Source organism: Misgurnus anguillicaudatus, chromosome 2 (genome assembly GCF_027580225.2).
Source record: "Misgurnus anguillicaudatus chromosome 2, ASM2758022v2, whole genome shotgun sequence".
NCBI lineage: Eukaryota > Metazoa > Chordata > Actinopteri > Cypriniformes > Cobitidae > Misgurnus > Misgurnus anguillicaudatus.
Genome location: NC_073338.2, coordinates 26,405,347 through 26,430,957, shown reverse-complemented (window position 1 = coordinate 26,430,957; position 25,611 = coordinate 26,405,347). Strand labels below are relative to the sequence as shown.

At 39.0% G+C, this 25,611-nt stretch overlaps 1 protein-coding gene across 8 annotated transcripts in view; it reads left to right on the top strand.

Annotated features, from left to right (window-relative positions):
* The window catches only part of tnika (TRAF2 and NCK interacting kinase a), a 116,118-nt gene that overhangs the window by 1,387 nt on the left and 89,120 nt on the right, over nucleotides 1–25,611 (top strand). For all 8 annotated transcript variants that reach the window (XM_073875553.1, XM_073875552.1, XM_073875550.1 and 5 more), the window contains exon 2: nucleotides 17,033–17,098. In XM_073875553.1, coding sequence (XP_073731654.1) covers nucleotides 17,033–17,098 — 66 coding nt within the window. The remainder of the gene's footprint in view (nucleotides 1–17,032; nucleotides 17,099–25,611) is intronic.

Below are 25,611 nucleotides of genomic sequence, written 5' to 3'. Positions count from 1 at the left end.
CATCCATTGTGTCTGGTGCATTAGTGAGCGTCTTTGACACATGCATCTGTTTGTGTGTCAACGCTGAATGTTACGTAGAAAATTGAGGAACTGTTATATGCGATGTGAACATGGCTGTGATATTCTTCATTACATCAGATGATAGTGAGTGTGACGATGCTTTTGCATTTAAGTGTAAAATTAGTGACTTGGTTCATATGAAAATAGTTTAAAAACAACCCTCATTTATTCTGCAGACTGAAAGAATGTCTGAAACAGAGTATGTGAGCGAAGTGGATCAGATAGGAAATTTGTTTTTCCCACTCCGCTCTGGCTTCACTCCGGGTTTTCATTACCCACAGGCAAAATCACACCATTTCACTCCCTGCTCCGTATTACATAGGCCACCAAAGCATTGACTGTACTGACTGTGGGTGCTTGAGTGTTTTTTCAGCTGAGGCACTTTGGTTGTGATGATATGGGATATTTGTCTATCGTGTAATGTGTTACTAGTATCGCTAGTTGAACATTTTACATTTCTCTGTGACTTGGAAAAAGCGCAGAACACTCAGCGTCAAGTGTTTATTTCATGCCAGCTGCTGGCCTTTTAACACTTCAATTACAAACAATTGAAAAAAAACATGCCAGTCTCGGACGGGGCTTTTTTCTTGTTCCAGACTAAAATGCATGTTTGAGCTGCCTTCATTTAAAGGAGCGGTGAATCAAAAACTCAATTTTAACTTGATAATTTGTTATATAAGAGGTCATCATACTTAAATGAACATCCTGCAAGTTTCAGAACTGAAAACGTCCGTGCTACTGAAATATAACCGTCTTTGGCACCAAGCCAGCTAAAAACTCCAGTCTAAAATTCGGAAATCTATGACGTCAAAGTAGAATTGAAACACCTCCCCATAACCAAAAGGACAAGTCTACTTTTGTAGCCCCGCCCACAGCTTCGCGTGACACGTGTGTCTCAGTAAGTAAACATGTCTTTAAAGATTGACAAATTTAACCAAAATGACTTTTTAAATACATTTTTTCTGAGAGACTTTTATTTTGACGCGATGATCTGTTATGATACCATGGAAACGCATTTTCACAACCGCGTGGGAACAACCATGGGAACAACACAGAAGCTAAATACTTCAATTCGGAGGCTTGGAACTTAACATTAGCAATATGCTTGGATAAAGTTTGCTTTTGAAGAAGTTCCAGCTCGTGTGGGGAGCGTTTGTTAACGTTGTGGACATGGATTCATTTGTAAAGAAGTCGATGCTGGATTTGCAGAGAGACTCAGTCAGAAGCACCACTTATATTGGATCTGACAACAATGACACAGCAGTATAATTCACAGTAAGACATATTACTATATTTAAGTTACTGCGTTTCACTATTGCTTTGTTAAAAGAGATTGCTTAATGTGTCCTGTTGTAACATCCGTGTCTAAATACGTTTGTTGACTGTTTTAATTTACTAAAAACATTAAACGATTAATAAAGGTACAACACTTAACAATACGACTGTAATTTAAAGGTAGAAATATACAAAGTTAGTTATAAGGAAGGAGTTATCAACCGCAGTTTAGATTCTGATGCCCGTTTACTGTGTTGTATACGGTAATTTAGGCAAGTTCCGTTTGAAAGGTCAAACACTCAACAAAGCTTATTTTTTATCATATAACTGTGGTATTTAACATTACGTCAATGTAAAAGCGACCTCACAAGCACAATAGAAATATACAAAGTTATTGATAAGGATTTATTAGCCGCAGTTTAGATTCGGATGCACGCTTACTGTGTTTTATACGGTAATTTAGTCACGTCGAGTTTTGTTTCTACTTTAATATACGTATTGTCATTTATGTGTATCATGTTTAGGACCCAGAATCGTTTGTGTCTCAAACATATTTGTGTTCGGCTGCTATTTTTATCACATTAATGTTTTTAAAACATTTCCCTACATGTAATGACGGGGAATGAAGCTGTCCAATCATAGCAGTGGGTGTTTACGTTCAGGTCTTCAATGCGGCCCGCCCCTTCAAACGAACCATTTCTCAAGACAGCCACTAATCCATGTTGCAAAATAGCGTATTACTTATTGCTTTTGATGTTTTTGAATGTAAAAACATAACAAAGTAGACATCAATCAACGTCATAAAGCAATAAAATCGACCAATTCACGGCCCCTTTAAAAACATTTTGCACTGACAAGTCACGCTCATAATCGAGGAAAATTGACTCCGATAGTCTATGCGATTTTGTCTAGCTTTTCTGTGTAGTAAATGCCGCTCCTTCTGAAAGCAGCTGATGGCGATTTACTTCTTATCATGGAACCGGCTTTACTGATTAAACGCGCATTAGAATCGCAGGCGATTTCTTTTTTTTGCACAGCCCTAATGCAAACATCCATTGGTTGACACAAGACACATACTCTGGTCTGCATCACGGTAAACAGACAAGTGGAGTGATACAGTTAAACATCCCAGTGCTGTTACACTAAATCTCACTCTTGAATCACTGCTCAGCCAATCAACTTGAGGACCTGAGCTAACCGTTGAATAATATTTAATATTTGGTATTTAATACCAGTCATGCTGCCTGCCTGCCCTTCACAGATCAGACTCAGAGACTGACTGATATATTGCTCCTGGCTATTCACATCCTCCAATGGCTGGAGTGAATTTTAAAGTCCGCTTGTATCAGTTCTTGACTTTTACTTTCTGTCAGCAGGGGTTAACAATGGCAGAGGACACCACTAGGGCAGTGACGGTTGTCATAACCATTGCGGGTGGTGAAGTGCGGCCTGCGGTTGCGATGCTAAAAAAATAACGTGTGATCTTGCCCACCGAGATGTCTTCAGAGTAAGCAGACTTGGTGTGCACTTTGCAAGCGGAAGCAACTGATATCAGTGATGACGTGCTGGCTTGGGGGTGAAACAATGAGGCAAAATATTGTCTCTTGATCACTTAAGGTTGCGAAAAAGTATCAATCTTCGCTACCAGTACACCATCTGAGTGGCTGGAAACATTATAAACCCAAAAAGATTCCTCACTTGTTGTTTCACGAATTGAAGTGCTACAATAAATACGCACATAGGCACCGATCCCGTGGGTTCTCCGGGGCTCGGCTCGAGCACCCACCAAAATGGCCAAGCACATATGCTCAATTGCTTCACATTTACTTCACATTTTGCATCTAAAACCACGCGGAAAGTGTGGCCGTGCAGCCTTCCTCCTCTTTAAAGTGTTTGGATGCTCCAGAGCGTCATCTGTTGCTAAGAAACCTAAGCATTACTTGACGTTGTGATGAGCACCCACCGGCGGAAAAAGAAACCAGTGCCTACAAACATGCACGTTTGTTAAGAAACGTATATCTGATCCTCGTTTACATTTTTATATTTCAGAATATATGTATGGATTATATATATATTATACCTACCTATATGCATCATTGTGCACATACCCCCCCACATTCTATAAACATCGCAGTGGTAAATTACTGCCACCGTCACAGCCCTAGACGCCACTGTTTTTTCACACAGAGAGGCCGATTTTTCAAAGGCCTCAAATCAGTGCATTAGAGTAGAAAAAAAATCACCACTCTTTTCTTGACCTTGCATTTTTTCACTTCCATTACTCTGCCAAGGCCAATTCTCTGGCTTAATGTCACAGTATATTTCTCACGTGCAGAGTCTAAACCTTTATTTGATAAAATGCCTGATGGGTCTTGAGGCCAATGCAGACTGTTTAGTCTGAATATCTGGGAAAGCAAGACACCCAGGTGCTAACAGCACATTATTTTTGCTGTTTGTAAAACATGTTTTTGGACCGTGATTGTTGTAAATGTCACACACGCACCTGGGAATCAATACTCTTTAAACTCCATCAGTGCATTTACAGCATATGCAAATGATTACGCTAAAATGGATAATTCACCCCAAAATTAAAATTTTGTTTACCCCCAAATGTTGTTTTTAACTATACATATGTTTTTTTTTTTTTTCAGAAAAAACCCAGCATACAGATTTGGGGACATTACCTTGAATGATTGTATTCATGTGCATATATATATATATATATATATATATATATATATATATATATAATTTATTTTAGGTCCTTGATGATCTAAAAAGGACATGCATTAATCATAAACGATCACTGATGGAAACCAAATGGGTTATTAAAAGGTTTTCTGTATCTCATTTGTCATGCTATTTTGAAATGAGACATGCAAGAACTATTTACACTTGTCATGCTGAATTCAGTGCTGATATGCATTTGTTTTGTATTTCACTTAATACGCTCAAAGTATCAATGATTTCTCTTTCAAATGTATCGTTTCGCTTCAGAAGACACATATTAACCTAAAGGAGTAATTTGGATTACTTTAATGATGGATTTACAGCTCTTTTCTTAGAGCTTTGTCACGTTGAGTTCAATATAAGAGAAGAATGACATGACAGCATTTGAATATAAAATCATCTGGGTTGGCATAAGGGTAATTGAGAGATTTTTCATTTTATTGATAAATTATTTCTTCAGTTTTGCAGTAACACTGTAATTTAAACTCTCATGTAAACACTGTTTACAGGTTTCTGAAATGAGCTGATTTAGTTATCAGCAATGTTGCATGTAATGCTCTGCTCGCTGTTCTCTCATTCATTTATGTATTGTGCATTCTCTTGCATGTGTTTGAGATGAGAGATGAGAAATGGGTCACCCAGATGCAGAGAGCACTGACATGTGCAGTAGTGAGGAAACATTTCAGTGCAGCACACATGCTCAGATAGGTCATTCATAAACTCTCTCTCTCTCTGAAACAAAAACACAAGTCTATGTACCACATATATATAGGAGTGATGTTTAATATTACCTGGTCAGCCTCGCCTAGTCCCGAGGGCCGACATCAGAAAATAAGCTTCAGTGGTGTGACCACAAACCTTGAAATGAGATCCATGCCCTTTCTGTTTGTTGTCTTGCAATTTTTAGCTCCGAACAGAAGGAAAGATCTTGTTTGTTTGGGGTCGTGTATAGAACAGTAACAGCGTTATTGGTCTCGGTTTTGAATGATGCAAGTTGTCAGAATGACCTTCCTTCACCCATATTAATGAACTAGTGTATTTTATGACAGGTCTGCTGTTGAGCTATGGAAAGTGGGTCCTGTTCATTCAGGCATATCAAGGTTCAAGGCTTTAAGAATTTCCCTTCCTGAATACTAATGTTTGGCCTAGGGATGCACCGATAAATGCCGTTATACATTAATAATAAGTGGGCGATAACTATTCTGAATCGCGCAGGTGATATTATTCACAGCTATTTCATGTACTACGGCTTTTGATCAGTAAGTCCTTGTCCATCTGAAATCACTGTTAGTTTGAGTCGTTTAAAACATGCATTTGAAAAAGCAACACTCGTCAAACATAATCATTATACATATACTTATTATCATGAAAATACCTGGAAGGTTTGAAGAATGGCAATATAAATATATCCTTAAGCATTTCCTGGAGATGCGCATGTATGGTTATTAGTCTACAGCGCATATTGAGTTTCTGCACGAGAGCGCCCTCTGGCTTTTGAATGTAACGGCATTTCACCGTAATTCATTGAGAAGCATAGCAAGCATTATTCGTCGATATGTCGGTGCACCCCTAGTTTGGCCGATAAATCGGCAGATTATGCTTGCTATGCTTCTATGCTAATGCCGCTACATCCTAGGCGCCAGAGCGTCCATTACACTTTTTCTATAGTGTCATTGGCAGGGCAGCCAGAGCTTTTATTGACGCTCTCGCCGGTGGCGGTGTGAACGCACAGTTAATTTTAGATGTTGGGACAATGATATGCTCCTGTTTTTGTTTTCTGACACATGTCATGATGGGTTTAGACACTGTAGTGACCCGTAGTTGCCAATTATCTGATTTACCAATTCTTGATGAAAGTGAAACTTGTATAAAAGTGGTTTCTGGGTTAAAATATAGCCTCAATAAACAACAATGCTCCCTGCTGCCTGTTTAAACAGGAAAAATGCGAACACTGGATGATTAATGTCATTCAATTGATTTTGATCTGGTGTATTTAAGCAGGATAGGACTGTGAATTTGAAGGACAGAAGTATTACAGAAGCCCTATCTTTCGTTCTACTTCTCCACATTCTCCTAGGTCTTTGTGTGCTTGCCAGATTTGCGAGTTGAAGAAATATTGCAGGGACTGATGCTGTGAAGGCCAGGTGGTGTACGTCTGCTGTCCCCTCACCTGACTTCCGTACGCTGTACTCTCTCTGTGTGGGAGAGATGGCGAGATCGTACCTGCTGTGACAGAACGGTTGTGAAAATCTCTGCAGATGACACTGTGGGGCTTAATGTTTCCATTCTTGGTGTGTGTGTGTGTGATGGTTATTGTGAGGGCTGCTGGCACAAGTGGTTTAGTTTTGAGTGTCATTTGCTGTCACACTTCAGTACTGAGCTACATTTGCTGCCATTCAGTCTCTAATAGGTTTTTGTATAACATGTTTAGTTTTATCTATATACATACGCTAGAGCAGTGGTTCTCAACTCCAGTCCTCGGGACCCACTGCTCTGCACATTTTGGATGTCTCTCATATCTGACACACTCAGTTCAGTTCATGGAATCTATCCTAATGAGCTGATGATCTGAATCAGGTTTGTTAAATAAGGGAGACATGCACAATATGCAGAGCAGTGGATGAGTTGAGAACCACTGCGCTAGTGCATAGTTGTTAAAAGTGGGCTTGCCTTAAACTGTTTCTAGAAGCCCTGTTTTAATTGGAATAGTTTTCCATGATGAGGTTAAATTTGTTTCACAGACACATTTTGATTGTTTTTTTATTTAATTATTTTGAATAGAAAAACACTGTACACTCCAACCCAACATTGGGTAATTTTTAACCCAGCGGTGTGTTATTGTTACGCAACCATGAGGTGCAATAACCCAGCAGTTGGGTTAAAACAACCCAGCATTGGGTCATTTTAACCCAGCGGTGTGTTCAGTCCAATATTTACCCATTATGGGTCTAAAACTTTTTTTAGTATAGTCGTTTTTTGTGACAGTACTGTCAGGGAAAACGAATCGCATCCAGATATGAATGTCCACAATTTTGCTGTATTTTATGCATTTGTCAGTTGATTTATTAAATGAGTGTGACAGTAAACGGCTGGATGTGTTGTGGTCCATAACTCTCATGTTGGTTAAACCCACAGAGATCTAAATCTGTTTCATGCAAATCGGACAGGATTAGTTTTCGCAATGATATTTGATTTACAGAGGTTTAGAGAACCATCTCACTCACCTACCATCTCATGTGTCTCCTAGTGCTGTAGTTGGAAGAGCTTGTGTGGTTTTAATGTAGAAAGGCAGGTTGTTTTGTTGTCTGCAGTTAGCCTGTGCCTTGTGGGGTTAGGTGTCCTGAATCCCTCCTTTCCCCATCACTCTGCCCTCCAGCAGACGTCCATTGACCCACTTCCTGTCTGTATGTTAAACCACTGTTGACTTTCATTTAGTTACTTTTTTCCCATCTGTATAACATGCTAACATCATCTGTTTAAAACTACTTGGGTGTCTCAAAGTAGGGCTTGGGCAGTATAGCACATTTTGTTAATATATTGGTATTTTTCCTGTGGGATATGGGATGAAGACAGTTCCATCTATATCAGTGTGGTGGGGGCATTTAGCGGCTTTTGCATCTGAGCTCCTCAGTTATTTCCTGTTGAGATAATTTTCTCACATGATTCAGGTTTAGAATGCAAGATTGTTTTTTTGAGCATTGTGCTGTCATGTATCTCTCTGCATCAGATTTTTAAAAATAGTTTTTTGCAAAATAATTCGTAGTAGCGTTCAGCTGCGCTCTTAACTTAATGTAATAGTGTTCATTCAGCCCGGCTCCTCAAGCAGCTCAACCCAAAAACTTTCCCAGTCCAGCTAGTGGTTTGCTAGTACCATTTGCATAAATAAATACAACAAATGAAATAAACATTGGCATTGCTGTTCAGGTTGTCAGATTGGTTCAACAGTACTGTAGTTTTTAGGTACAGAAATTTAGTTGAAAATAATCAAATGTGAAGTTATGCACTGTATAGTAATGTATGTATGAATTAAATGTAGTTCTGTCAACTGCAGTTTTTTTCTGCATAGAGATTTTGGAGGTGACCACATTATTGCCTCTGGCTCTAGAAAGGTTTCTCTGTCATGTGTCTTCAAGGAAAAGACGAACAATCCTTGAAATCAGTGTGTTATTATTTGTAAGTGCTGTTGCGGCCTTACGCCACTAGTGGTGCTGTTTTGTTGTCAGAACAGTGAGTCGCTGGCCAAATTTGACTGGCATGAGGTGATGCAGCCAGAGCTGCTAGTTTAATCCAATTAAACTATAGTAGACTAAAGCAAAGGATTAGGATCTTAACAGAACTTTTATTATATTAAGAAATGATGGCAGAAGTGAAGGAAAGGAAGACAGATGATGTTTATGACCATGTACGTCAGCCATAACAAAAGACCACAAAACACTGCTAAAATCATATTTCATTTCATTTTTAACAACTTCGCTGTTTGTTAACTGTAAATTAACTGTAATTTTCTTTAATTTATTTATTAAAAACTAAAATGTCACGTTTAAAGTGTGTTGAGCCACGGTACACATGCATGTGTGCATCAGGATAGCTCCATCTCATTTTGAGCCAAAATAAACCATGAACTGGCCCATTCATTGGTTATCGGGCCAGCAGGCTATACTTATTGTTGAGCCATGTCAAGGGAAGCAACGTACACTGTAAAAAAATCTTTGCTGCCTTAAATTTTTTAGTTTAATTAAACTCTGATTTAGAAGTCATTTTAACTTCCTATTATTTCTCTTGACAAGAAATAAGTTGTTATAACTTATGGAATCGAAATATGCCAACTTCGTTTTATTAAGTTATCTCATTTCTAGCCAAATTAAATAATAGTACGTTGAAAGATTTTTTTACAGTGTAGTATGTCACAAGCCAGCCTTGCTTGATCGGGAATTATGATGGCCAGGATTGGGTTCAGAGCTGAAGGTGTACGTTATCACTTTGTTATTGATTAACGGTTCACCAGACGTTGGCCTTCCTGGCTGCTATCTATTGATGCTGGATTAATCTTCATTTGCCTTTTACATGACTCCTTGGCTTCACTGAGTACTGATTTGTGTCTTGAACCTGTTGCCTTTCTTCAAGCAAGTAGTTTTACACTTACAGTGTATATCGCATGTATGAGGAAAAGCAAACACGGAAGATTAAATGAGAAACATCTGAAGGCAGCCTGAGCAGTCTCAAGTACTACATAGGAACAAATTAAAATATTTGCTAATTTAACCATGTACTGGTTACGTAAGATGATACTGGATTTACGGTAAGCAGTGCAGTTGTTGTGTGTTTGTGCTTTGAAGCCTATTACCTGAACACGGAAATATTTTGAAAATGATCTCAGTAATGATGTGTCTCTATTAAGCTTGACACTAATTACAGTCGTACGCAGAAAACTGTCACATAAACTCTACTGAGGCATCTTGGCAGATTTCTCAAATAATGCTACGAGAGACTCATGATGACAGACACAGTGACACAATGTCCTTGTGTTGTTTACTGTTAGGAAATGACTGTAGCATATGGCTTTCTGCTTTTATAAAATGATGGAAATCAACAAATTTAAGGGTAGCAAATTCGTATAATTTGTACAACCACACATTTGCTTCCCCCCTGTGACGCTGGGTTAGGGGTTTCAGATGGAGCGGCATTTACTACACAAAACCATAGTTCACTGACAATCAGGGCAATAATAACTGTAAAACTAAAATGTACTTTTTTTCTGTAATCATCTAATACACTGTAAAACCTAACAGTTAACTTAACTCAAACCATTTAAGTAAACCGGTTGCATTAGACCATTTAAGTTTTAAAACACATGCATTTAAGTACTGTGAACTTGAGTCATGTTCAATTATGCACTTATATTTAAGTAGTGTAAACTTAAATATAAGTGCTTAACTGCATATGATTAAATTTAAGTTCACAGAACTCAAATGTATGTGTTTTAAAACTAATGCAACCGGTTTACTTGAATTGTTTGAGTTGAGTTAACTTTTAGGTTTTACAGTGTAGTTCATTACACTGATTAGCAAGCGTGAATGCAGTTTCAATACAATGTAGCACTTTGGTTTATTAAAGTTCATTGTGCGGTTCCAATACTTTGTGTTTAGGCCATTTCACAATGACTTCAAATGTGGCTTATCTAATTGGAATTTATTGTTTTTGTAAAATGTTTGAAAATGCACATCAATGTAGTAAGTGAATCTGTCTCATTTTACTTCTCTAAAGTCATGTAAAGCAACTAAAGCGATCCGAAAACCAGAAACTGATTTAAATAAACAATATACCCCATTTCTGTGCATCCTCTATAGCACATGTATATGTGCTCACATCTGCCAGGGCCTCGGCTCTTTTCTGCAGCATGTCAAAGATGGATGCAGACACAGAAATATTTGTGTATGAAAGACCGTGTGGCATTATGAAATGTTTCTAGCGCACAAAATCTGTTGTTGTGCTTGGGTTAAGCAGACCGATCATCCAGAAAATGAAGAGGAAAAGAGAGATCGTGCACGGTCTAAACTGCTCTGAATGCTTTAAATTAGCCGTATTTATTATTCTCTAAAGAACTTAAAGGGACACTACCCTAGAGTTCAATATTTGATTTTTCCTGTTTTGGAATCCATTTAGCCGATTTCCAGATCTGGCGGTACCGCTTTTAGCATAGCTTAGCATAATCCATTGAATCTGATTAGACCATTTAGCATCATGCTTAAAAATAACCAAAGAGTTTCGATTTTTTTTCCTATTTAAAATGGACTCTTCTGTATGGACATCATGTACCAAGACCGAAATTAAAAGTTGCGATTCTCTAGGCCGATATGGCTAGGAACTATACTCTCATTCTGCCGAAATAATCAAGGACTTTGCTGCCGTAACATGGCTGCAGGAGTCGCAATGATATTACACATCAGCCGGAAATAGTCCCCTTAGTAACTTTCAATAGCAGGGGACTATTTTCAGGCACTGCGTAATATCAACAGAAAAATATCGAAACTCTTTGGCTATTTTTGAACGTGATTGCTAAATGGTCTAATCAGATTTAATGGATTGTGCTGAGCTATGCTAAAAGTGGAAGCGCCAGACCCGCAAATCAGCTGAATAGATTCCAAAACGTTAAAAATTAAATGTTTAACTACAGGGGAGCTGGAAAATGGCCATATGTTTAGTTTATTTATTTAGATAGGGACAGTGCATATTAATGAACATCAGTACACGTACACAATGTAAATATGCTAGAGTTAGCACCACAGCTAATTTTCATCTACTTTCATCTAATTCTTCACCTTTTTTTTATGTGGAGTATCCCTTTAAATACTAGTTTTAAAAATGAAAATGATAAAATATACAATATTTTCTGGTATTAGAGATGTCTCTTCTGTGTGTATGTTAAAAAATATTGTGTGTACATACAGTCCTGGCTGTGTAAATGGCTAAAAAATGTCTCTTGAACCGATTCAGCCTAACATCCCAACGATCTTAGCCCCGTTCAACTTACAAGAGACACATAGCGAAAAGCAACAAAATCCCATTCATTTTAATGGAGAGTGCACGATTTCCAATGAAATGAGTGATGGTGACCGTTGGCCACTTAATGGGTTTGTCCAGTGATGTGACAAAGTTGAAAAATAATGAGCAACTTTCGGAAGCAATGCTGGGCAAGAAGCGGAGCGCTGCGTCATGTTTATGACAACTCGTAGGTATCACGCACGGAACGCGCACATTCTCAGTTGTTTTTGTGGCACGGCAGGTATTTGAGCAGTGTCCAGACTCACAGCAGACTGCCATCGCCAGGCGCCGCCAGTGTGTGTACATTCATAGAAAATAATGTGTTTAACTTTTAGATAAATGGTGCGACACGACACTTCTTGCCCAGTGTGCGACCTTCTTCACTACAGTGGATGGTTACTCTGTGGTTTATAATTGTTACTAGGACAACAACAAGTATTAGGAATGCTTTCTAACAAACTCTTCGAAAGTAATGGTGACACACAGCGACAAAGTCGCTGGTAGTGTGCACACAACATTAGCCAATCAATAATAGGTGGCTGTGTGTGCTCATAGTGGAGGAAAAGAGTTTGTGAGCAAGCCGGACATTTCACTGCTGATATAGAGATGGTTAATGTGTTGATGTAACCAAACGGAAAGATCAGAAAATTACACAGTTTAACTGGAAAAGGGGTAAGCAGGTGGTATGTCCCTTTTAAGTTGTTTATTTCTGTTTTCCCGTTGCTTCAAGAATATGCACATTCAAAGCAGGTTTTCCTCTTCCATGTGCTGCCATGTTAGTTTTCTGTCAGGCAGGTCTAGGGTGTAATGGCGGGAGCCATAAAACAACAAACAACGGAGACCTGAGTGATGTGCGAAGTTGTTAACTCATCTCTGTCCATCAGGCTCTCCTGCCTTGCACCTTCTGCCTCGCTGACAGTTCACACACTGACCTTCATTTTCTGCCAAACCAAGACAGGAAGGTGTATGGGGGAATTTGAAGCCGAAGCAGCAAATTAAACCAGGTTGTGAAGAATAGATAAAGGAATGAAACTGATTTCCATAGCTGCAATGACTGACATGTGTGCTGATGCAGCCGGAAAGAAAGGCCATCCCGGCAGACAGTCCTGTCAGACATACAGCCAGCATGAGATGTCTGGGGTGAAGGAGAGGGGGAAGAGGGCCGTGAGACCTATGTAAAGAGGAAGGCTGACTAAGGAGAAAACAGACAAGACATACGCTGTGGAGTTTATGATGATGCCACATAAAGTGTCCTTTAGCTCACCGAAGGTACAAGCTGCTACTGGTAAAGTCAACACGGAACCCATTTACTTTCTTAAAAGAGTAGTTCGGCCAAACATTTTAGGGCGTTTATCTGTAGTTCGGTTCATTTGGTCCGGACCTAAAGCAAAAAATGATACATTGTAACTTTTTTAGCAGATTTGGTTCCATTTCACACCAGACTGATTGCTCTGATCTGCACCAATTGAAACGAACCAAAATTCTGTCATGTGATAAGATCAACATCACTCATTGGCCACATGTATTTGAATGTATTTCCTAAACGGCTTCACGATTGGTCAGAATCAACTTGCGGGAAATTCCAACGGAACCCCCGGAAGTAAACAAAAGAAGGATAATACAGCAGACACCAGGGACAGACGGCTGCGGGCTGTAATTATGTCTCCGTGGTTGTTATACATAGTTTGTATACAGCACTCTAGACAAACTGTTCATTTTCAGAATGAATCGCGGATGCGGCTTGAAAACAACGGTTTAATGCACTACAAACGACGAAGACAAAAAATTTCCGAGGCTCCGCCCGTACCTCCTCGCAACTCCAGGTATGTCCGCGATTTGTCATTGTGCTAATATTGCTAATAGAAACGATCAACAAACACTTCCTCATCCGATAATGCACTGCGCAGTTGACTACAGCAGCTGGTTTAGTCCAAAATGCGCAGTACTTTTGCAGTTAGGCCGGTTCAATCTCGGATCGTGTTCTCACCACAAACGAACCGCTCTAGACCTCTGCAAGCTGGTCTCGGTCCACTTGTTTGGTCCGCTTCTGGTGCGCACCAGAGTTCGATTGCTGCATTCTCACCTGCCCAAACGAACTGCACCAACTGAGCAATCAAACTCTGGTACGATTCAATCGAACTAAACAAGGCAGGTGTGAAAACCCCCTACATTTTCTTGTTTTGGTGTGCTTGCTCTGGCTTGTTCTCAGAATATGCAAAAATTGATTGCACAAACCGATCGTTTAACTCCGGAAGATCTGCACGAGTCATTAACATTACTTTTATGATAGGTATAAGTGATTATAGCTTTGAAAATTTGGGACCTATATAATTATGTACTGGGGTGGGCGATACAGCCTCAAAAATATATATCATGATATTTCAATAATTTTTGCAGTTCATTTGCATTTTAAATGGACACACCCAAAAACGGCACATTTTGGCTCACAAGTCTTGTGAAATGTCCCCTTTAATAAAACACGACTCTGCCACTTGTAAATATGTCAAATTACAGCGATCTAGCATCATGTGATCACAGAGAGCATTTCTGATTTCCCTGCACCTCTGACAATCACATGACACCAGTTTGGGTTTTGGTCTGCTTAAGAGCTTGTACTACATGCGGCTCTATGAACCCATTGGACAGACAGCCTCATTTCAGCAATGACAATGAAGGTTGTTTAAGCAATTTCAACTAAGCTTTTAGCTTGGAGGCCGCCTTGGCATAAAATGAAGTTTGGGCCATAAACTTGATCGTTTTCCTCTAATGTTCTGTGAATGACTAGCAGTGACTCAGAATCGACAGTAACAGTTTTTACCCTGAGGGTTACTAAGAGAACTGCAAATATTGTTCTGTACACCGTAGACAAATGGTTTCATGGTTGCATTACAAAAATGGTATCACAAAAATAAATTCTCGTACTCTACTACTAATACAGGGTAATGGCAATAGTAAGTATAAAGATTTATTATGTTGTTTGTAGTGTAGATTAAGGTTACAGTAATGAGTGTGGTTCAGTAGCTCAGCATTGCGCTAGCAGCACCAAATGTTCTGGGTTCAATTCTCAGGGAACACGTGCATTGATTATATAAATTATATACCTTGAATGCACTGTAGGTCACTTTAGATAAAACATAAATGTAGTATGGGACCATAGGCATTAGACAGAGCTCAGGCAGAGTGTTTGATGGATATGGATTTCTAAAGCCTACTTCTGAGGGATTGGATTTTAAAACTAAGCTACAGCAAATAGTTTTCTGTCTCTCAGATTCTTATTGATCATTCAATGCTTCTGTTAGAGTGCATTCCAACAAAAAAAGTTCTCAACGTTTCGCGTTATGGAGAGCCACTTTAAACGTCTTGCGGTGCACCATTTCCATTTAAATCGACAGCATTCTTTGACACCGTGTGCACTTCGGTGTGTAAGAAGCATAACAACAAACAAGTAAGGTAAGAATCCTACCTGGCAACACAACAGGGAGGATCAGGAACAGCGGTTGACTGGATTAACATGTTGTAGACTTTGTAGATGTGTCTTGGATACACTATTATTATTATTATGTCGGTTAATGTGGTTTTATGCATTGATTGATCATGTTTTTCTAAGCTTGCCACAAAGGAAGTTGCAGACTGGTACATTTTTTGCGTGATAGATCTTTTGTGTGTGTGGGACATTGTGTGAGTTCTCTGTGCAGCATTCAATCACTCTCTTTCTCAGAAACCGTGTCGTCCAAACTAAACAACATTGCTTTGCTGCTAGCGGACAACATTTCCAAAATGGGTAGTTCGGTAGTAAGCTCCAAGTGTTTGTGTACAGACCGTCTACACTTGAACGGCAATACAGTTTGCATTTTTTTTTGCCAGTCAACATAAGAGATTTTTTATCCCCAGTGAGCAAAACCTTGCAGTAGGGAATGATATTTTATGAAATACAGTTTAGGAAATAAAATAACCCTATAGTGAATGTTACAGTAAAACTGGAACTGCTAAATTATGAGAAACCACAGGACAGATTTGGCCCTAGAAATAAATCACGTGTGTGGAAATGACATCTCTATGTGCTAATGTGATTGATTGTGTATGTAATTTGTCTCTGTTACTGCAATAACATGCAACACTCATACATTTTATATATGATTAAATGGCACACAATATAAAGATGTTGCCTTTTTCCCTGTATACGTTTTGGATTTGTTTATTTAGGTGTTAGATGGAGTGTTGGATTTGAATCTCACACTTGGTTGGGTGCAGGCCATGAGAGATGCTTCATGGCAACAGTTGGATACCAGGGGTTTTTGTGTCCCTGTGAGCTGAGAAGTAATTAGCTTGCGAGTGGAAGCGGTGTGTTGCGGCCCTGTTGTCAAAGCTGTTCACCCAAAAATGAAAATGATCCCATGATTTATTCGCCCTCAAGCCATCCTAACTTTTTTTCAGAAGAACACAATCGAATTTATAGTGGAAAATGTCCTGGCTGTTCCAAACTTTATAATGGTAGTAAATGGTGCTTCTGATTTGAAGCCCCAAAAGTAATCCACATGACTCCAGGGGGTTAAACTTATAAGGAACACTGTGCCGTACACGGCACACCCCCTCCCTTGCACGTGAGGCTGCATAAACGTCATTGTAACTTTGAAGCATTAAATCTTCAAAATATACGGTCATGCGGCACATCGTTGGAAAGCTTAGACTTTAGAGATTCCTTTAAGCGCACACACAAAGCGTCATATGATTTATAGCAGTCATAAAACTGTAATCGAGTTGTTAGTTACCTGAACCGGGCGGCGCTGATTTAGGATATTTACTTACCTTCAAAATCTTCCCTTTATCCGCTTCGGTGAAATTGTCCAAAAAAATCCCCAAAAGTCCAAGGAAATGGAATATCCAAGCATTTTAATCCAAAACGATTTGTTCATCTCACAATCTTGACGTTTCTGACCGAATTACGCTATAAATACTGTGTACAATTAGTTCACTAACGGACATTCGTTCGAATCTCACTTTTCATTCACGATTCATAATGAATATATTCAGATGTCACGTTTATTGTTCAACGTCTGAGGAACAAATTTGCCCCTTTGTGGAATTTCAGCCGTTAAATAAGAGGCTACTAAAGGCCTTCTAAGGGCAATCGATCAATTTTGTAAGAAAATATCAATATTCAAAACTTTGCTCTTTGTTGGAAACACACTCTAACAAACATTTTTCAAGTGTGTGTATATGCCTGTGTACAAATGTGCGCGTAATTGCAATTTTATATTAGAGCGTCTCCTTTACAACATATTGCATTGTATTTTGGCTTTATATTTGTGTTATAAAGACCTGTTACGGATGCTGTTTGAGATTACAGATAAACAACATTAAAGTGTCATCTTGTTTTGATATGTTCTTGCTTTTTGAATTGATCATGTACTCTTCTTTTCTTTAGGACCCTGCTGGAATATTTGAGCTGGTGGAGCTGGTGGGCAATGGCACGTATGGTCAGGTGTACAAGGTAAGAGCACATGCTTCGTTTTGTTTGTCTCAGACTGTCAGCATTTTAGATATGTCAGGTTGCAACTGATTTAAAAGTCTCGAAAGGAAACCGTTTGCTGATCTGAACAGACATGGTGGGACTCATACTGTCATACATAAAAGTGTATATGTTTATTATGATATATACACTCACCTAAAGGATTATTAGGAACACCTGTTCAATTTTCATGAATGCAATTAACTAATAAACCTATCACATGGCAGTTGCTTCAATGCATTTAGGGGTGTGGTCCTGGTCAAGACAATCTCTTGAACTCCAAACTGAATCAGAATGGGAAAGAAAGGTGATTTTAGTAATTTTGAGTGTGGCATGGTTGTTGGTGCCAGACGGGCCGGTCTGAGTATCTGCTCAGTTACTGGGATTTTCACGCACAACCATTTCTAGGGTTAACAAAGAATGGTGTGAAAAGGGAAAAACATCCAGTATGCAGCAGTCCTGTGTGCCTTGTTCCTAATAATTCCTTTAGGTGAGTGTATATGATACATACAAGATGTGATATTTATGAGATATGAAATGGTGTGTGTATGGTGTAAATATATGCAATACGTTTGCATTTTACACATAATTGGTCACATACTTGTTAATACTGTATATTCAACATATATAAAATGTTTAGTATGTAAAATATGTAATAATTACAGAACAGGATTAGGTTAATACATTATACAAGGATAATCAATGTTGTCCACCTTTATGTTTGCCCCCATACGTGTATACTTTATATGTTTAGAGCAGATGTGGAAATTTAAATATCTCTACATACAGTGTGTATATTTATTTAAAGCCATATATATATTTGATTACACTTTGTGTTGAGAGTTGGGTATCCCTACCAGCATCATTCTGCTTGTGACATTTTTCACTTTAAACTTTAAACTTGCAATTTTGCAGTCTTGATGTCCACAAGGTTTGCACTTTGCTTCCTCTTAAGTGAATGGTATTTTTCCATTCACATATACTTTCACAGCTGCTGTTTGAGACACGGAAACCCGAGCAGTCTGGGCGTTTGATGTCTCAATTTTTTTTCTTTGCCGTGTTTTGATTAGTATTAGGCTTGCCGCGATAGTCGGTGAAACGGTGATAACCGGTGCTTCAGCCTCTCACCGGTCATATCACTTGCCCACCGCGACACCGTCTTTCACCATCGTTTTGATATTTTCGTGTAATTAAATCATTTAGTTTCGTTAGAGAGAGCAAACACTTACAACTGAATGTGTCTGTTGTCTGGATTCAGCGGGGCTGAACGGGCGTCACGTCATAGAGGAGCCGCAGGTGTCAGATTTCATTTATTTCTGTTAGAGTTTGCGAGGCGAGCTGACTGACCAGATGATGACAGAAGCCGCGTGCTTTGCTCGTTTTTGTTATAATATACATATATTATGTTTAATATAAGCGGGATCGTTTTGTTGTTGTGTTTTTCATCAAGAAAAATATTAAACCCATCATTCAAGCAGCGCTTTTATGGAGAAGTAGCCGGTTGCTTTGCTTGGGACTGGCGGGTTCTGTGAGAATTACCTGCGCACATTGACTCAAGCACTTAAGTAAACCAGCTGTTGCACTCACATTGCACGCAAATTCATAGGCGATTTAACCCAGCTTACGCAAGCGATGCAACAGTTGCGTAATTCAAAAGTGAAAGTAAAATGTGCACGTCTGCATGCACATTTATAAGCCCCTCCCACTCGGTGATACCGGGATCACCGAGTTTGTGACACGCTGATTAACCGGTGGGAAAATTACGTCACCGCGGCAACCCTAATTAGTATCACTCCAACCTTATCTGGTTGAACCGGCAGCATTGTGGGAAAGTTTAGAAGTGTCAGACCTCTGTGGCATGGCGGTAGTGCACAGGCTCATGACTCATATGATGTGTGCTCATGGGAACATGGGTTAGAGTCTGGCTTGCATCATGTCTCAATCCCATTCCCTTTAACCTTCAATTATTTTCCTTTTAAAAAGACATAAATGCCCATGAATATGTGTGCTTGAGGGCCTGAACTAAGCTGGGTATCTCTGCCTGATAAAACATTTGAATCATCATCACCATTCAGTCAGATTCAACTGAACTGTCAAGCAGCCCACCAGGACAGCATACGGGTAGAAAGATGCACCCTATGGCAGAACAGGGACATATGCTTGGTAGGAGGAGGAGACGGGAATGAGTGGTCACGAAATGGGAGGAGGGAGAGGAAAGCAGTAGATGAGACCTGGTCCTGTGCCAGAGTCAGCAGATAGAACCTCACAGGAGCTCTTTAATGAGGGAAAGGGATGGGAGTATAAGATGTGAATTTACTAAAGATAATTTCACTTATTTTAATGGGACAAATGTGTGACCTTGTCTGTGAAATCCATGCTAAAATCTCATAATCTAATAATGAGATTAGGTACATCAAAGTTGCATTTTTACATTGATTTTCACAGAATGTTCTTTACATTTATGTAGGATGATTTTATGTAAAAAAAACCCTTTCTTTAGCTATGTTTTTTCCCAGCTTCCCATCAGTTCCTTTTCTTATCCTACTGTAACAACCCTGTACAATTTTCAAGGGGGTTAGGTTTACTGTAAGCAGGGTTCCCACGGGTCCTTGAAATCCTTGAAAATGTGTGAATCTGGGGGAAAAATTCAAGGCCCTGGGAAGTTTTTGAAAATATACATGCATAGATACAGTTCATTGAAAGTACTTGAATCATTTTATGCAAAAAGTTTGTTTAAAAAAAAATCCATATTATTCCCTGTGTAGTGTAGGACAATTTCTAGACTTTTTAAGCATGCTAAATTGTTTGCTTTAAATGCTTACATCTTCTGTATGCGAATGTTAATTCATACCAAAATGCTATTTTGCATAGTTGTGTTTGACACATGAAAACGTGTCGGGTTACCTATGTAACTGTTGTTCCCTGAAAAGGGAACGAGACACTGCGTCTCCATTGCCATACTTCCTGCATCCCTGTAATGCCGTTTTTGGCAATATTTCAGATAGCGATATACTTTCTGGCTCCTGCGTCACCCTGTCTTTGTTGTTAAGTCTCACCATTGGTTGAATTTGATATACACATTTATGCACTTACCCCTGGAGGCGTCCCCAAAGTGTCACCGCAGTGACGCAGCGCGAGTTCCCTCAAAAGTGAACTGTAATAATGTAACCTTGCTCTCGCTTGAAATGTGTCCCCATATTTAGTCCTTGAATTTGATGGTATTGGACCTGGAAAGTCCTTGAAAGTTCATTTGAATTTGAAGTTAACTAAAGCCCGGGATAGACTGCACGATTATTGGCTGTCCCAGATGAAAGATTGCCATCGTGAAACAATCGTTGCGATTTCTATGATCGTGGCTCTTCATCGGTGGTCCTTTGTCGTACAATGAGAGAGGTTGAAAGACGGCAGTTTTCTCGGTCTTGCGTCCAAAGATAGCCTACGGTAGTTTTCTGACAGTGTCAGAAATTCGGCATGATCACCGCACAGTGTGTTTGCTGCTACGACCTGCGCGCCGGTATTTGTTTACCACGAGCGCATGCTGGTGACGTTGCGCAACGTGTGACGCAGCCGCCGAAGCTTCTATCATCGTACAGTCTACATGCCTGTTGTACCAGAGTTTAAACGATACATGTCGCACAGTGTGATAAGTTAATGATCTTATAAGAGGGCAAAAATCCTGCAGTGTATTCCGGGCTTAAGGTGTGGGAACCTAGGGTATGGCAGAGGAAATTGGATTACCAGTATATGGTTGATGCTGTTAATATCACTTACTATACTACTTCTGGTAAAAAGTAACAGTTGAGGCCCGATGAAAATTGATGAAACATGTAGCATGAGAAATTACCAAGTTCTGTTTTTTCTTTTTTTGGAAGCAGATCTCATGGTAAGAGACTTTTTTACACAGCAAATGGCTTTTTCTAGCTGTTCATACAGTTCCTGGAAAGACCTCTAGTCCTGCATACATGCAGATCAGCTCTATGTTCAGAAGTATCTGACTGCTTTGCACCTTTTCCATGCCAGGCATGGATCGCTAAAACTAGTGTGTTATCCAGTTTCTAATGAAATTGTCTCTCCATCTTGTTGTGTTTTCCTTTTCCTCCCTACGCTTCCTTCAATTCTGTGCATTTTAGATAAAGAGGTGACTGACACTGGGCAAGCGTGTGGTTAGTGCAACAGGACGAGATAAGGATGTATTGCGCTCTGCTATTTGACTGTGTTGTTAGTGCATTTTTACCCTTGTATGTTTATATCTGATGCTTTGCACATTTTTTCCATTTTTGATAAATTTACCACAAGCCCATCAGGTAGGCAGTAGTTAGTGCTGTCAGAGCAATTTGAAATGGGACACAGAGCTTTATATGCACCAGTTGGAAAATATGAGATGATCTCAAAGATTGGCCTGTCTTATCTTGTCTTTTTAACTTATCATATTCACCATTTTATTATTATATAATATCTCAGGGAAGTACAAAATGTGCTTACAGGGCCCTGAAGGGATATGGGCTATTATGGATTTTTTTTAAAAACCCATCATGATTCATCTCACAAGCACCCTTTCAAACACTTCCAGTGCATTCATTTCTGACAATTGGTGCAATTTTGGGTCATCAACTTGTCTGTTTGACAATGTCCACTGAGCCCAAATCTGTGAAATCTGTGACCATTGATTTTCTCAAAAGAATGAGAACCAAATGATGGTCTTGGGGAATTTATTTGCATCGTCACCGAATATTTTCAGAGCTGCGACAGTTGCAGGTATTAAACAGTAGCACATTTTTCTTCTTACTGTCCTATTAAGACAAAAGGGATGTGGGCACTTCTGAAAGTGCAGGGGCTGATTTGAAAGCAGATGAATGGTGCTCTCAAGTTATTTTGGGTGGCATTGACCTATTTTTGGCTCTGCTGCTGAATAAAAATATCTTCTAAATGTCCTTGTGTGCAGTAGTGACATGTGGACTGAGCAGAGATGCCTGATTTAAAATCCTGTAGAGGATGACAGCCTTGTCAGATTGTTGTGTGCTTTCTGACGGTGTGTCTGTTTGTGTCTTTTTCTGCAACAGTCTAAGGGACAGATTTACAAAATGAGCAAATTAGCATGAGAGTGTAATTACAATTAAAGCACTGATGGGAATTTATGCGCGTGATTTACTGACAGGGTGCAAGTTAAAGAACACAGGTGCAAAAATCTTATTTTCATAATGACCAATTCAATCTACCAAGGGTAGCGCAAATTAGAATAGGGTTAAAGAAATTAAATCATTAAAAAAATGGTGCAAATACTATAAATTTACCAGCGCAAACATTGTGCGATTAATTTAACTACTTTCCTCATAAATTTCATGTCTACAAAGGCATAAGCAATGAGGTCAGTCGCAAAAAGATTTTTTTAGTAAATACTGACAGTAGTTTTTTTAATTGCAAAACAGGCGTTTGCACTTGCACAATAAATATTGTGCAGTAAATCTGACCCTAAAATTTTCATTTAAAACCCATATGTAAAAAAGGACATGTTGTTAATGTTGTTATCTGATTTCTAAAATATCATTCTGAAGAAACTCAAGATAATGCTGTCTGTGAATTCCAACCCACATTCACTTTCTTTTCCTATTTTGATTGTATTTTGATTTGAAACTTGTGTTGTTGACGATGATCTTGCTTAGAAGATTAGTTAAGGTCATGTCAAAAAGCATGCATGCTAAAGCATGAGCATCTTATTGTGTGTTTGTGTTTTAGAGCCGCTCACAAATAAATAAGAGCCTTTGAAGCTGATCAGATAATGCCAACTCAAGTTGTGTTAATTCATATCAATTACACTGACTTATTGTATGAAACCAGTTTTAAAGCTCAATAACAAAACTGAAAAACTCCGGGTGGAGCGGAATAACCAGAACTAAACTGTTTTGCACTAGTGGCCTATTTCTGTGTTATGGCCTGTTGTGGCAGTTTGAAGTTGAGATTGAGGTTGAATAATCAAACAAGTTCTGTGCTGTTGTTACTGATTATGAATCATGATGTCAGAGATTCATACTAGATTTGTATGTCTGTTTTTGTTTCGAACTGTTAAGGGCTCATTATAGCTGCGATGGCATCAGATACGCGTTACGATACAGTTTTCATATATACTTCTGTGTCGACGTGCAAACATGCATGCAGACCACTGGTAGGTAGTATCCACGTGCGACCGTCAATGAAGAAGCAGCATGGCTAGTTTAACCCACAAACGAAGAAGAAACGGCAGCTTGTTGTGTATGATTTTGAGAAGACCAGCAGTGATGGAAGTAAATAAACAGCGACTTGTGTTGCAGTTTGAGTTAAATCACTCCTCAACCTGGCCCATTTTTGTTCTCACCGTCGCAAATGGAAATGCCAATGATGCCGTTTTTTTACCTGATGGGAGGGGTTCTAGTGAACCAATCAAAGCATTTGTGGTCCACATAAAACTGATGCGCTGTTAAAAATTTGGCGATGTGCACATCTGGCTACGCAGACCTTACGCACGACTATAACTATATGGGCTTTAGCATGACTCCATTTGTGAATGTGAACTGGGAGTGAAAGGAGATGTATGTACTGACTCTATAATATTGGAATGCCTATTTATGCTTTGTCCATTTGATAAAAAATTTACCTGCATTTATTTAGCAGACGCTTCTATCCAAAGGGACTTACCAGGGCTCCAGACTTACTTTTTTCACTAGGAGCACAGTGGCCCCCAACTGAAAATTTTAGGGGCGCAACCAGAAAATTTAGGGGCACACACCGTAAATCAACATGCTAAACAAATATTCACATTTCTACTTATTTCCACTGTATTACTAATATATACTTTCATGATAGATGCAGAAAGTACAATGTGCTGTTTCAAATTCAGTGTCACATCACAAAAAAGGGTCAAATTTACTGGTCGCACATGTGCGACTGGATGTAAAGTTCAGTGGCACACTCTCAAATTTTGGTGGCAAGAAATTGGCCTTCAGTTTCAGGCACCACTTTGTTGCATATCACTTTAAACATCTTAAAAGATTGTTAAAATGTAGCAGAATGTACAGAAAGTTGCTTTATATAAAAATGTCTGGCTAAAGTGAAATTAAATTACAACTTAATACATGACTGACAGTTTACACATCAATACCTTTGGCATGACTGGAATTTTAACTAAGCATTGCATTGAGATGCACAGCTGCAAGTACATTGTTATTCTTAAGGGGTTTGTTTCATTTAGCATATTTCAAATGATAAGCATGCTATTACTTGTTAACTAGGGTGTGGATTGTCATGTCTACACGCGTTTCTCATGTATGCACATGCCCGTGTCAGAAACCAACTGTCGAAACAAGTCGTCTTGGTCATATAAGTTCATGGTCATATACTCGGCAATTACAAGATTGTTTTAGCATTGTAACAACATTGTAATTAATGTGTAATTTAATGTTGTGGTACATCATGTCTGTAACATCACAGTCAGTGTCATATTGAAATTGTCTGAAATTGTTTAAAACCTGTTTTCAACAGTGTTTACACTGTTTTTGAGTGTTTTTTCTTTCTTTTGCATGCACAAGGTTTACATAAGGCGGAGGAAACAATTGTATTTGAAGCTCACGATATGTCATTTTTACCACGTACAAAACTATTATTATTAATCTCTGACTAGATAAATTAGTATAGCAGTAGTTTTAAAGGTAGGGTATCTAATTTGATTCAGAAACATTTTTTGTTATGCTGGTTAAAAGTCTCCTCACATCCTGATAGCAATCACTATGTTAAGTTGTTTAAATGTATTTGTAGAAATTTATGTCATCTGTGTAAGGCGTAGGACCAAAAAATGTTCAATCAATCTTAGATCTCGGTCTGAACGGACGTTGCCTTTTTTGTCCCTCATCCGTAAGCGTAATTTGAATGTCACCGCGCACAGCTTCTTGACGCAGACACCATACGTCATCGGCGCGTTTACGTGCACTCACCTCCCGTCTGTAAACAGAGGGAGAATGGCAAACTTTCCTGCTGAATTGACAACCTGTACAGGAGCCACAAAACGAAAGACATCTTTTTTTAACAACAACAGCAAAAACGGCCTTGATCAGCAAAGAGCAAAACCCCAAATTAACATCGGTAACTTTACTGCTTTAGCACCAGATGCAAACAGCTGCATGAGGCAAAGGATCTGAAAGGGTCGTTGTACTGTTTATTTTGGTAAGGTGGGCACGTGATATGTTTGTATTAAGATGGATTCTGATATTATACTTTGATAAACATTGTGTTGCTTATAAAATTTGTGTTCGTTTACGGATTAGCATAACAATATAGTTACTACGTCTACAGAACCGAAAGTGTGCTTTAACTTATTCTGATGTAAACCAGTTGTTTATGTTGGTTATTTTGGTAATGTTTTTCAATGTATACTGCAAAGTTTTCTCACTGGTGAATGAGACATGAGACCGTCTGATCTGTGTGTGTTCATTTGTTTTGAAAGAGGCGTGATTTTGGATGGCGATTTG